A 14699-nucleotide genomic window follows, 5' to 3' on the forward strand; every position below is an offset into this window, starting at 1 on the left:
AGTAATTCAATGTTAATCTCAATTTATTCATTTGGTTTATGTAAAGTGATTTTAAATTTTGAATAGTTTATCCAAATTAATCTGATAATATATGAAGGGGTGTAAATGTCATACTTACGAGACTAGTATTACAACTATTTTTAATTATATTTTTGTAGTCCAGAACTTGACCGAGCAGAAACCGCACGTGCTTCTACACTCTTTTATTTTCGGTTCCACAAAGACTAACTAATTAAAAAAATCTACCAAGTTTGAATTATTGAATACTAACTCACCTTAAAATGAGCAAGGGAAGCAGTGAAAATGTACTCGGGGTAATGGGGAGGAAATCGGGAATATCAATCCTGTAACTGAGTGGCCCTAACCCACTAGCCAAGCTACTATTACCCTACGGACTGGCGCTATTCACGAGGAGAGAAAGGACCACTCCGCGCACAGCTCGAGCTTAACGGCGGCCTCGCCTCCCTCCCTTGGCCAACCCTCATCCTCCCCTCTCCCACCGCCGACCCCCTTTCCAATGTGAAGCGATGCGCTCGGCCAAGTGATCAAGTGGCCTCGAAATGTGCACTGTCAGTTCCCCGCGTGAACCACGGAATACATCGATACAGCATAATCCATTAAAGGGCAACAGAAGGACCAGAAGGGCAAGGAAGGAACTCCGCCGCAGATTTTTCGAATCTCTTCAATGGGATCGGAGGGTGAGAATCTTTAAATCATTACTACAAGTAAGAAGTAACGCAGTTCAAAATTTAAACTTCTTTCATGTATGAGCCATTAATTATATGAAAAAATGCACACCGCCCTCTCATTATGAGAAAGACATTGTTCAAAAGAAGGCTAATTATATTTGATAAAATAATCTTGGATCAGCATACACACTTTTAAAGTTATCTTCAAAATTTTGAAGCCCTTCACGTCAATCGCAACGGCACCAATTCATGAGGAGAACAGTGCTGCCAAAAAAATTACAGCAGGCAACAAGAGACAGCTATTGACCTTCTACCATAAAGAAACATGCCCTTAACGTAATTCCTAATTTATGCTGCTTCCTAACTTCAACGCTTATATTCGCAACTGTAAGAAGACTATTTGAGGAATATCCTCATCGCTTGGGCTATTCTACTCACTATTTCCCTCATGCTTTGTGAATCATTGGTCATTCGACGTAGCAAAATTCCTTCCCCCGCTGAATTTTGTAGCTCCATGATTTCACGTTCGTCTTCGTCTCTTCTCTTCTACTGCAGACCAATAACTGCTTTCTTTACGTTTATTTTGGGCTTAAGTATCTATATTCATTATGTTTTCCATAGTTAGTTTCCATAGAATTTTCTTAAGGCCTCCTCTGTATCTGCTACGATTGCTATGCCATCAAAAAATCGAAGCATGCTAATTTTCTCACCGTGGATTTTCTCTCCAGGCGCCTTCTCAATTATTTAGTTGATAGCGTTTGTCAGCGAGCACAATGAAAACTACATGGGACAGAGCTAACCCTTGTCTCACTCCTTCCCTTATTCTTACTTCTTCGCAACTGAATCCATTTTTATCACAGCTACTTGGTTTTTAAATAAATTGTGATGATTATCCAGTCATAATTAAACAACCCAATTTCTTTCAGCATTTCCATTATTGCATTTTATTCCACGTTATCAAAAGTCTTTCCTAAGTCTAAGTAAGCCTTTCCTAAGAAAAGAGACGTAGATTTGCTCTTCTCCATTCTCGTCTCTACGAGCATCTTAAGGGCCACTATTGCCTCTCTGGTGGACTTATTTTTCCAAAGTTGGTCATCATGCAGGAACGAATCTGCTTTCTGTTCTATTCTCCTTGATGATATCTTCAACGAATGAGTCGTTAGGAGAATGATCATAAAATATTTACATTTCTCCGCTCTCTTCTTTTTGGGAATAGAAATGATGATGCTCTTCTCGATGCCCCTTGGTATGTTTCCTTTTATGCATGTGTCGCAAAGCTGTGTTGTAAAGCTGAGCTACGTCTTTTTCCTTGCATTTTTAATTAGCTTGCAATTTTAATGGATTTCTCTTGACAGCCTTACTTGCTCCATGAATTTATTTGCGGCCTCCTGCAGTCCACTTTTTATGTCGTATCAGCTATCTTCAACTGATTTCTCGGTCTTATCCTCTTTTATTGTACTCCCTTCTACTTCTTGAAATGATAGCTGATGCTGAGCCTCCTTTAATCGTTCTACCTGCCGTACGTTCATCAAAGTTATTTCCGGTTTCTCGAATTTTATTTAGCATTACTGTACTATGGTCGATACTGATTTCTGCTCCTGGGGAGCTTGTAGATACAGTATATATTTGTAGAAAGTGTACCTTTAAATTAAGGAATAAGACGAGGAAGCCAGCAAAATTGAATAAATACTACATTCATTTTCATAGATATTTTAGTTATGCTCTCATAGTTACTGTGCTTAACCTTATTTAACCCAGAGCTGCTTCTAGTGAAATCAAATTTAAAATTTTTCACCCTGAAAACTTGAAAATTTTGCACTCCATGATAATTATAAAGGCAGCTAAATATTTCTTAATTAAAATTTACACCACAGAATAATGCGTAGTTTACATATTTTCAAAATAGAGCCTAAAATTTATTCATTTTTGCGTTATTTTATGTAATGGGTTAATAGCTTCTTCTTCTCCCACACAGTAAATTGATTTTATAAATCTTTTTAAGGCTACCAAGCGCACATTTTGTAGAAAATATGGGACGGATTATCATCAAACCAAATTGAGAACATGAATTTTCGTTAATTTCAATAATGGTTGTGAAAAACGTTTCAAATTTATCGTGAAACAACCCTATGTTGTTTCTAGCTTCATCATTAACTTATGAATGGGTTTTGATTAAGAATATATTCCCCTAATTGGATGTTTTTAGGAAATATTATGTGCACCAACCTGAGTCGAGTACTTGAGCCACTACTTTTGACAGAAGACGCGGAGCTGACGGCGGAGTAACTTCAGTCCAACGTACTCGGCGAAAGTACAAGCACCATGTATATTTAATTATATAACTATGCTGATACATACCTATAAAATAATTTATACGAATTCTGCCTTATGTTGCATGACAATGAAAATAGCATTTAGGTCTATTTTTCAGGCAAATCGCAACGGTTTTCTTCGTCCACCTAGCAGGATACGATCCCCACGTGAATTTAAATGGACTCAGAGGCCAGTAATTTAGTCGCTACTTTAATACGGAATAACATCAGAGAGATCTGAGCATCACTCATTGCAATTACTCTCGTCGCGACGGCAAGGAGTTGAAATGCAAAGCCTACCTTACAAATATGGCCGAGGCACTCCGTGCACTAAAAGTGGTCAAGTGGAAGTATGTGTAGCAAGAGGAAACATGAAAATAGAAAATAATTAGGACTAATTCCTACCATATAAGGATTATTAAGGTAGTACTAATTAGTGGGTAGCTAAACTATATATTCAACAAATGAAAAGCTTCCATTTCAAACATAGAGCGCAATCATAAACCTGCTAAGGTTTCACATTTACAAATACTTCCCCAAATAAAAATCATTTGGCCATATTCCAAGCATCGAAGGATTACTGAGGACGTACCTGACTACTTATCCGTAGGTAGCTAAACTACACGTTAAATAAATGAAAGAACTTTCACTGAAATCATAGGACGCCATCAAAATACTACTTAGGACTCAGGCTCACATTTACCTATGCTTACTCCCCAAGTGTCTCAAACAACGCGCTGTACTAATAATAGGGTGAATGTAAAATCGAATATTTTGTATTATATGCGGCACGATGTGGTGGAAGTTCTTAATATTAGTAAAATGAAACATTGCAATATTTCCACAGGATTTATTTGAACAAGACGCGTTTCGTTGCAACAGCAATTGATAACGTTACGAGCATGCCATGTTTACATTCTTGCTATTTTTTCAATATTTTTCTATTCAAAGAGATATTTATTAAAACCTAGTTTAATTTTTATTCAAATTGATCATTTTTTGTGGCTTTTGAATTTTTTATGCAAATGTTGCGTATTATAACATCGAAACGCGTCGATACGCGAATAAATCCTGTAGAAATATTGCAATTTTTCATTTCAATTGTACAAAACAATTACGTCGGTTATTCACCGCTAATTATTTTGATATTCAAGCTCATCCAATAGCTAAATTTTCATCAAAAAATTCAAAAGCCGCAAATATGATGAATTTGAGTAAAAATCAAATGAGGTTCAAAATAAATATTACGTTGAATAGCAAAACATTGAAAAAATTAGCGATAATGTAAACACGCCATGCTCGTAAAAATTTAACGAGTGCTTCTACTTGTTATTTCACGCATGTTTGAATGTTGAAAAAAAAAGCCTGACCATTTCATTTGAATTAGTATCAGACGGAATATTTAAATGTTGAGCTTGATTCATTTTGCTAAAAAGAACACAAAGATAATTTCATTCATTACTTCCGAATATTAAATGGTTTTTATCGATTTGTAAGGATAATTTCGATGAGAAGTCGCCTCTATAACGGATGACTTTGAGTTATTATCTAACTAAGCATTCACTCAATTTACGTAAATTAATCGTCCTAAAAACATTTATATGATTTTCAAGTTTTCGTTAGTTTATTCAACAGAAAATATTTTGAGTATTCTTGCAAATATTTAAAAATATGAAATCGGAGTACCTCTATGCTTATCAATATAATTGCTCTTTCGAAAATATACAATTTCTGCCCACGTTAAACTTAACTGGTTTATTGCTACCACATACGTTGACTAGGATAAAGATTAAGAAAATGTAAAGAGAAAATTACTCGAATAGTTTAAACACCAGTCATTCAATTTTAAAAAATATTTCCCGGCATTAAAAATATTTCACACGTAATTCAGCTCCATTGGATGCCAAATTTACAACAGCGAAATCGCATATCACCGCACACAGATGGTGGTTGTAATAATTTTTCCTACAGATAGAAATCGAAAAAATTTTGATTAAGAAAAAAAATTATTGAACCTTCGTAAAAGAGCCTCAAATATGGTATGAAACCCCGAAGTTAACCAGTGCCCTTTTATATCCAGCCGAGGGGATTCTAAAATATTTTTACCCAAGAATACCGCTAGATTTTCGGCACCCCACCATGAATTTGGCGAAAGTAGTAAAAAAAAAAGAAGAACGAAAAACCCTTCAATGGACCCTCTTCGAGCGGGAACCCTTCCCTGGTTTACCTCGTGTGGGATATCGGAGGAGGTGGGTGAGGGTCTAAAGTTACCCTGGTCACCACAACGCCACCGGAAGTGCCCTACTCCGAGATTTCGCGCAACCTATCCCTTCCCCCCACGTGTGCGGTCTTAATGTTTCCCCACCGGCCCACCACCAATCCTAAACAACCCCGACGTGAAAAGCAGTTTTCACGGCACTTCCTGGGGAACTTCGCGATCCTCCACCCCTTTACACCGACCATACCCTTGCGGCTTACGAGCGGAGAGGTGGAGGAGAGAGAGAAGTTCAACCAGCCCGATACCAACCACCGCATATTTTATTCCCGCATCTTCTTGGCCTCGACTTCATTCCGTGGGACGACGAAGTGGGTCAGCGGAGGTGTCCTCCTATCGGAAAGCACTCGAGACCATCCCGAGAATAGCACCCACTCGATGGCCCGATACTCGAATCAATGGCCTTACTCCCCCAACCTCGTTCTCCCAACCTACACCCCAGGCTAGCCAAGCTTCAGAGTCTTACCCCCCCATCAGCCAACCCCTCGATACAAGCCCGGCCATTGTCGCCACGTTGCCCGCATTGTTTCCGCCCTCTGACGATCCACACCCCCACAGCCTCAAATTCCTCCGATTTGGACCATTAAGCCCACCACCGCCCGCTTCGTCATTCCCGTTCATCCCTCATCATCCCCTCCTTCCCTTAAGTCTGACGACCTCTCGAGTATAACCTCAATACAACAGCAAAGCCTTTTGTAAAGACGACTGCGTTCCAATAACAGTACTATCGCAAGAAAAATAAGTCTTACCCCAAGCAGCGCTTATTTGAAACACTTGTGTATTCTGGTGGAATAAAAATCATTCATCAGGTTAGCGCTCGAGGAGTTCCACGACGCGGAAACGGTAAAAATATTTATCGATTTTGTTCTCCGTACCCCAACACTTCCATCACTTGAAATCGCTGTTTTGTTCCGAAGAATCTCCTTGAACATTATCCCAAAAGGATATTGATTTTGGCGTTTATACATTCTTCTATCGTATCTAAAGTACTTGCTCTCCGCATCCACAAGCGAAATCCCAATTTGAAATTCATTTATCGTACATTTTTTAAATTTACCTGCGCGGTTCAAAAACTAGATTTTAAATTACAACAGCCAAAAACATAAATTCAATGAAATTAAAAAATAGTTATTAAAAACCATTGATGCTTCCTCCCTTGAATTAGATGAAAATACAATTTCCTCTGAATGATTAAAGAGTAACAATTATGGTAGACTGTAGGTACCCATGTTAAAAGATAGTTGAGTAGCTTACTCTTTCATATCTTTGGTGCTAGAACCTACGCAGAAATGAAACGTGAGTAATGATTAAAGTTTTTTTCAAAAACTTTCCTAAGCTAAAAACTTGGAAAACCTTCTCATTTTCACTACCTGATGGCAATTTATTCTATAAAATATGCCAAAAATTTCACAGACTTAGTCATCACATTACGTATTTATAGTCAGAGTGACCAAGCTTTAACTAAAATTAACCAAAAATCCTTCTCTATTAACTATTTTATAAATATATAGGAAGCGTAAATTTTCACACATGTGCAAAGATTACACCAAAATCGACCACAAAACGAAAAGAGGCCAGTGGAATCCGAAAAATATGGGGAAAATTTGTCTGGGATTTGGCAGTTATAAATTTGTGATGAACTAAAAAGAATCGAAACCAAAAAGAAAAGAAACCTTTTAGCATTACATTTACGCATCAATTTCAAGCGTTTCAAATATTTGAGAAATATCGGTAAGTTAACTCGTATTATCGACTTTATAGAGGCTTAAATTAATTAAATGACATTCATGAATTGCCATGAAAAAAATTCCCCTGGACCGGGAATGGAACCTCGGACCATTGGCTTTCCTTCTCGAAATATTTTGACAAATTTAAGTGCAATTACCTCAATATCAGAATTTGAGAGGTGAATTTTAATATTAACACGAACAATTAGCAGTTGCGTAGCCTGACAAAATTACTATTCTTGAGTCCTTAAAAAAAATCACGTTTTTAGCATCTAAAACTAAAATATTCTGGGGGAGGACCCTCATTTGCCCTCGGGTGTTTACCATACACCCCGGAAGGGCCCCGAAATCTCCGGTAAACCCCCTCAAGTTCAAAATCCTAGCTACGCCACTGACACGTAGGTACGCAAACTTTTCGTCAAATAATCGAACAGAATATTCATCTATTGGTAAAACACCTAAGCCTCATTTTTCGTAATTATCAAATAAACAACGCAATAATATCTATATAAACTATAAAATGAATCATTTGCAAACGTCGAACATCAACACCGAGAAATTTTTGCAATGATCATGTTTAATCTCCGTGAGAATTCCTAATTGTCCAACTTAAAATAACGCGCATCATATCACTTGAATGGGTTGAAATTTGGAAAAATAGATCATAAGCTAAATAATTTAAAAATAAATTTTAGTTTCGATAAAACTTAATTGTAGATTAGTTTCAACCTTTAATAACATGACTGAGTCCTTTTGATTAATTACCCTTTAAAATATGCGTACATATAGAAAACTTGGTTTATGAACCACTTACGAAAGCTAAAATCATAAATAATGTTCGATTTTATTTTATAATAAAAATTTACTCAAAAAATGCGTTGTTTGAGCAATATATCAAAGATCAAAATCTGGACAACGGGATATCAATCCGCGATTACAATGAACATGCCTGATTGTTTGAGAGCAATTGGAAAAGTATTTTCAGCACAGAAACAAGAACAAAGCCAAATGAAACTTTTCCCAAAAGAGGCGTTGCAATGCATTTTTTTCGCTAAATTCCGCTACGTCGAGTTGAACTAAGTTAATATTACAAATGCGACAGAAAGGAATGCTCAAAGCGACAGAGCCTTTGCGTGACCTGCTCACATATTCCGAGAGGAACAAAAAGCTGCGAGGGATAAATTCAATACACGTTGCTTTTTGCGAAGTGCCTAGGCATGGCCGAGAATAAAGATTAAAGGCGTCATCAAGCACACTACGTCCAGACCACTGTTACCGTACCCAAGAGGGTATGAAAAATTCCTCATAGGGACCACGGTGGACGTGAGCAGGTTTTCCTTTAATTATTCTGCCCCCTTCAATCATTCAGAGCCTGACTGGACACGCGATTTTCGGTCCCGAAAGTCTTTTAACATCCACATAAATAATAAAGGAAAAGGATTGGGACAAGGAATGTGCCGAGATCTCATACGTCTCGGGACCACATTTGTGTCACTTAGGTTGATGAGGAATGTGTGGGTCTCAACACTTGGCTTGCGTCAAGGCTCTTATGGATAAATAATAAGATAGGCCTGGGATTTTTTCACTTACCTCTCTCACTGAACCCATTAGCGTGGAGCACTAATCGGTAGCGGAATTTGCCGAATAAAAGTTTCATGTTGCTCCATTAGTTTCCATGATTGCAATTTAACTAGATCTAAATTTTATGCGCGAGATTCATATTTTAAAAATTAAGTTTCAGAAGTATCAGAAGAAAAGCATTAATTAGAACAATAATGTTTCGATTTGACTTATTTTAACAATTAATACTAACAGAATCTCCACTCCTCTAGCATATCAGGGAATGTATTAATTTTTCCCAAATATCATAAATACGACGCTGAGGAAATATTAAGCAAACCTTTAAAAATACAACGAGCGTAACAATACAACGTAGAGCGTGCAATATTTTCCAAATTTTTATTTTCCTTTCCGATTCCAGCCTTTCAAGCAAGCTTAGTAAGTCTCCCTCCATCTTCAATATTCTCGGATGTCTCATTTTTTCTAAACTTACGTTACCGATTGCCAGGAGAAGAAATTTTCCAAACGATGTCATCAGTTGCTGACGCCGCATTTGAAAAAAATAAAAGGAATAATGCTCAATGTTAAGTATTTAAATCCTCTGTTTCACTGAGGTACGGGGACGCCAAAGAGTAAATTACTTGGGACAGGCTATTAAAGATATCATAGGGAAGAAATACGCCACTATGAAAAGGTTAACAGATAAGAGAGTGGAATGGAGAGCTGCGTCAAACCAATCTTTGGATTGTTGACTCATGCTGGTGATGAACCTATGTACCACGCTAGCGTTCACAAATTTCTGCATAAAGGAGCTTATAAAATATGACTGACAAATCTTCCAAATCCAAAGCAAAAACAAACAACTACATTAACCCAAAAGGCCACGTGGAATTTAAGGTCTTTGCTTAATGAGGGAAACTTTCTTATGGTTCCGCGTGAGAGTATGTCCTGGTTTTCTAGACCGGTTACGGCGATGGAATTTGATGTAATTCAAGAAAAACAAAATACCAGAGATAAATATAAGGACAAGTTAAAAACAAAATAGTAAACCAGAAACAATATAAGGGTAAGAGCAGATCGGAAAAGGTACGTTTGCTAATTTGTGCGCTCAAAAGCGGCAAGAAAATGAACCTCCAAGTGAAAGTCCTATAAACTGTGAAAGTTCAGTAAAGGATACAGCAGTAAAGATAGGGAAAATATGGAGTTTCGGAACGTGAGGTTAAATAAGGCATGTGCATGAGAAAGGAACATGGAGAGAAAGGAACAAAAATAAAACTCGGATCACGATAAAATAACTTTGACCTCATTGGAAGTCATAGCCAAAATCAAGAGATCAAGAAAATAAAAAGATCAAGAGATCAATAAAAATGAATCAAGAAATAGCGCAATAGCTGTCAAATGTAGAGAAGAGTATGAGAAATAATTTGACTGGTTAAATATGGTATATCAAATATTGTGTTGGTAGGGAAAATTCCGTTAAACCTTCACCAAAGGCAATAGCCATCGATGCATGGGTAAAAGCCAAAAAGGAAATGCTCTCTTTTTTATTCATTTTTCTGTATAATCTAACTATGCTAGAAGAAAGTCTCTATTGCAAATGGTTAACGCCCGATGGACCTAGCTCGGCGACTCAATATGGCAATAAAATTATACGCACTGAAATGAAACGATGCTTAGATGATATCTTCAAGAACTGTGAGTGTTAATCTTTTGAGATTATATCTAAAACCATTACTGAGTTCGGGTCAAAACTTCGATTCGAAACACGGAGATATTTTCCGTCGAAATGTATGACCTATAAATAAGTGAACTTAATTAATCTACCTTCATATATAAATCTAGCTATACATATATTAATGTAATATTTATCAAGTAGCAATAATTAGAGGAATATTTGTTAGTGAAATTTTAATATTATATGAAACATGCTTTCATTTCATTTCATTTTTCTATAAGTTATTTCTGAAAAAAGTATCTCCGACACATCACCGAAAAAAGTTGGTGATTGAGATCATTAACGAATAAAATGATGAAATTCGTGGAAATTTATCAACAGTGAAGTCTAATGGCAAAACTGGGCAAACATCGGAACGCGAATTGAAAGATCTCGAAAAATTAAAGCGGATGATGGCGTAAGAGGGGGGTGCGACGGATGAGGAAGAGGGTTGGAAGACGTTAAGTATAAGGGGTGTTGAGGATTGTGTGGGCGCCGAAAAGATGGTTGTCTCAGGAAATAGAGGAAGAAGGAAGCGAGGAGGCAGATGGAAGGCGAAAGGAGAAGATGAGTTTTTGGGAATACCAACGCCTATTATTCTGACCGTGCGGCGCCATCAATCGACCCTCAGCGGAAACAGGAGAGAGGTGGAGAAATCCACCCCCGTCCACAGCCGAGGTCTTCGAATTTTTTGCAATCTTTCCAGCCTTACCCGAAGACCGCTTCTACAACTTTTGATCCAACTCCCACATTTCCCTGCAGCACATACAGATCCAAGTATATTACCGCTCTCGCTCACGTCCACAGTTGTCCATCTATCATCTCCAATAGAATCTTAATCTCTTCACGAAGTGAAAGGAATATCTCATTAAAAATAAAACTATAATTGTTGGACTACCATAACACCATAGCCTCTAAGGCAAATCATACCCCAAAAGTTGATCCCTCGAATAGAGGCTGTTTTTATCTTATATCAAAAAAGTACGCACACAATCTGGTATTCGTTTAATTCCGATAATATTAGAATTGAAACTCTCTTTAGATTAAAATTATGCATCAAAATATTAAATAATGATAATCAATTAATAGGTAAAGAACCCAATTCACTCCTTCTATCTTCTACGGATATCCTGCCCTCCCCTTACGCTTGGAGATTTTTCTCATAAGCTAGTACTGGCGCCTCCACAGCTCGGGTGGCTACGATAGGCGCATCGATTTTTCTCGTACATTGTTTTTCCCACGTTGGAGAGCTCATAAAAAAATTACACACTTCAGCGCGCTAAGATGGTAGGCGCCACTTGAGAATAGGTAGCAGGGGAGAGAGGAAGTCAAGGGTTCGGATTGGCTCGAGGTGGAAAGATATCCTTCAAGGGAAATGGAATACGGTTTTAAAAGAAATAGGGCACGAGAGATGGGTGGGACACGAAACGAGGGCGGCAGAATGGATGATGATGATAGGGTAACTGTGGTAATGGGTTGTTTTCACGTATTTATATACAGATATACGAGTGGTTCCACCGTGTTAACTGGATTGGGTTTCATTTATTTATTTGTAATTACGCATTGCTACAAATAGGCCACAACATGGTGAGAGCATGAGATTAAAAATAAAGGAATGAGAAGTCTCCCTACCTAAAATCAAAGTATTGGGACGCAAAATACACCACAAATAGGATACAAAAAATATATTATTTGCTGCAGTATTTTTAGACTTGGTTTTTCTTGCTTGGGTCGAAGAGAACTCAATGTAACTGGCCTAATGACAATGAACGAACCTACTCTTCAGTTGCTTCACTGTTAGTTAGATTAAGTCAGAAAATTATTACTTATGTTATACCAACAAATCTTTGCCGTATGCTGCAACTCTGGGGCCGCGGAATAATGGTAACGGAGATAAACATGTTGGTATTCCTAAAAAAAATTTTAAATATTTATTTCTATGATGAAAGTCGAGAATTTTAAAATTGACTCAGTTGTTACAGCAAATTGTATAGCTAATTAAGATGACCATCAAAAACTGTTAAAATATATCCTTTGGTTTTTATCTTTGTTTACGGTGTTTCCGTTCAAAAGAATTGTAATCGAAGTAACGCCTATTTCAGCTGTTGTATTGAAGTCTTCCTGGAGTTTAACTGAAAAAAATGGGTCAGTGAACCAATACGCTAGCCAGAAGTTATATCGCAGCAGACCTCGTTGCCAAAATAAATTCCATTCTTCTAGTCTTCAAAACGCCATTTCACGCTGCCCGTTCAGATCCTGATTTAAGCTCTGACCGTCAAGCAGTTTCTCTTTGCTCTCACAGGAAAATATAACTAGGATATTTTCTTGGAAGCCTGCCCCTAAAATACGGTGGAAAGAGGCAGAATATAGGAAATGAATCAACAAAGGGAATAGAATCGACTCAGTATCTTAGCGTCCCAACAGCCATTCGGCCCGTTCCTCAGTCGGTATATCTGCCAATTCCTGAATCACCTCAAATTATGAGGTTGAAAAGGATAATAATGAAGAAGTCGCCACATCTGATTATTTAAATGAATCGCAAAGACTCTAGCGAACAGAATTGAATGATCTCGCAGGATATCTTCACTTGACTCACAAGAGAGCATAGCTTTAGGCCTCAATGCTAAAGCAAAAGCGTCTACTCCAACCAGTTTCAAAACGTTTCCTTTTATAAATGAAACAAAACTTGCCATATTATATTTACTACAAAAGAAATTTCAAATTCCTCTTCATATAGCGATAAGTCAAAATGTGGACTTATGTGGATCATTTTCCAGTGAGCTGGTGTGTTTCTTAAACACAGGAGGTAGTAAAAATTTTAATATGCACATTCGTTTCTCTCGACCAAAGCTTTACATGAATTTGCTATTTTGAACCAGGAAACTGAAATAAATTTTTTAGGTGGGGGTAGTATAATCAAACGAAACCTCGCCCAACAGGGATGAAGACTAGAATCGGCTTTATCTCAGTGTGTCTTAAAAGGTACCATTTAAAGTAACAATTCTCCCGACAATGAATGGCCTGAATATGAACTGCCCCTAACCATTGCCTTTTTTACCACTTCCCTTCACAGGTGGAGGAGGTGGACGGACGCAGCTCGCCCGGGGCGGACGGCGGGCCTAGCGGGGCGGCTGGCGAGGACGGGGACGGAGGGAGGGAGAGCGTCGCTGGCCCGGCCGGAGAGGGAGGCGGGGGTTCGTCGCCGGGCGGGGGCCAGCAGCACCAGCCGTCGTCGCAGCAGCAGCAGCCGCCGCCAGCCACAGCCGCCGCTGCCGCCGGTGGCGGAGGGGGTCGCCCCGACATGGTGGACAGCACCTTCGGGCGGCAGGCGGCTGTGAGGCCGGCGGCCCCGGAGACCACGTCACCGTCCGCGGCGGCCGCCTCCTCCTCCTCCAAGGGGAAGGGCAAGCGACCGCCGCCGCCATCGACGCTGCCCACGCGGGAGGGGCGGCGGGGGGAGGAGGAGGAGGGGGGCGGAAGAGGAAAGGGGGACGGAGGTGGAGGCGGAAAAAAGTCCTCCGACAAGAGCCCAGGGCTCAGGTACATACATTCACACATAGTACATCATCCTAAAGCTTAGTCATTAGACTAGTTCCAGCGTCTTTTACCATTAGCATGCGTCATAGAAATGGGCTGGAAGGAATTTGGTGAGACTGCATTCCAGAGGGATGGCTTGAGGGGCGAGAGCATGGGCTGAATTTGGGGGGGTCGGGAGGAGCCTGGCCCCCCCAAATTTAATGGTAATTTGTCCGCAAAAAGGTACGAAGCCTGTACATTCAATTACAATGTAAACAAAAACGTAAAAAGCTTAATTAATTTTAGTCTTAAATAGTATTCCAAATGTTGTTCTCGGAGAATAAATTAAGCAAATTTTCCAGGAGGCTATGGTATACTCCATGTGTAACCGCGGGGTGTTCCATAGCCTACAAACTCCGGTAGGATTGGTGGCCCCCCAAAATATAACTCTAAACTTTGTCAATGGGTTGGGGTCTTCCTATTTTTAAAAATGATGATTTTGAGCGGCAGAGCTTTTCAGATTATCTAAAAATAAGCCGCGCACTACCATGCCCCCATCCCTCAGCCCCACCCTCAAGGATGCGACCTTAAAAAAATCCTTGCAATTATTCCTCGCCTTGGAGACATTTGGTCACAAATTCACCCTGAATTATTTTGTTTGGAGTCCACTAAGGCACGAAGCAATAAAATATATGGGTCATTCCAACAAAATTCGACCTGGTGTGTGCCCATTGTGTAACCGTTTTCGGTCAACTTTGGCACACCGTTTTCATTTGATTAGAAAACAAAACCCCAAATTCAATTTTAAATACATGCAACGGTTTACAAAAAATTGTAATGTTATAAAAGTACAATTATAAGAAATCGTCTTCGCATCAGAAGTCATAATAAGAAAATAAGGAATAT

General features: G+C 38.9%; 1 protein-coding gene across 1 annotated transcript in view; it reads left to right on the forward strand.

Annotated features, from left to right (window-relative positions):
- Positions 1 to 14699, forward strand: part of LOC124155693 (serine-rich adhesin for platelets-like) — a 302267-nt gene that overhangs the window by 92829 nt on the left and 194739 nt on the right. Inside the window, exon 3 of the mRNA XM_046529723.1 lies at positions 13351 to 13817. Within this exon, the coding sequence (XP_046385679.1) occupies positions 13351 to 13817 (467 nt within the window). The remainder of the gene's footprint in view (positions 1 to 13350; positions 13818 to 14699) is intronic.

This window comes from Ischnura elegans, chromosome 3 (assembly GCF_921293095.1).
Source record: "Ischnura elegans chromosome 3, ioIscEleg1.1, whole genome shotgun sequence".
Lineage (NCBI taxonomy): Eukaryota > Metazoa > Arthropoda > Insecta > Odonata > Coenagrionidae > Ischnura > Ischnura elegans.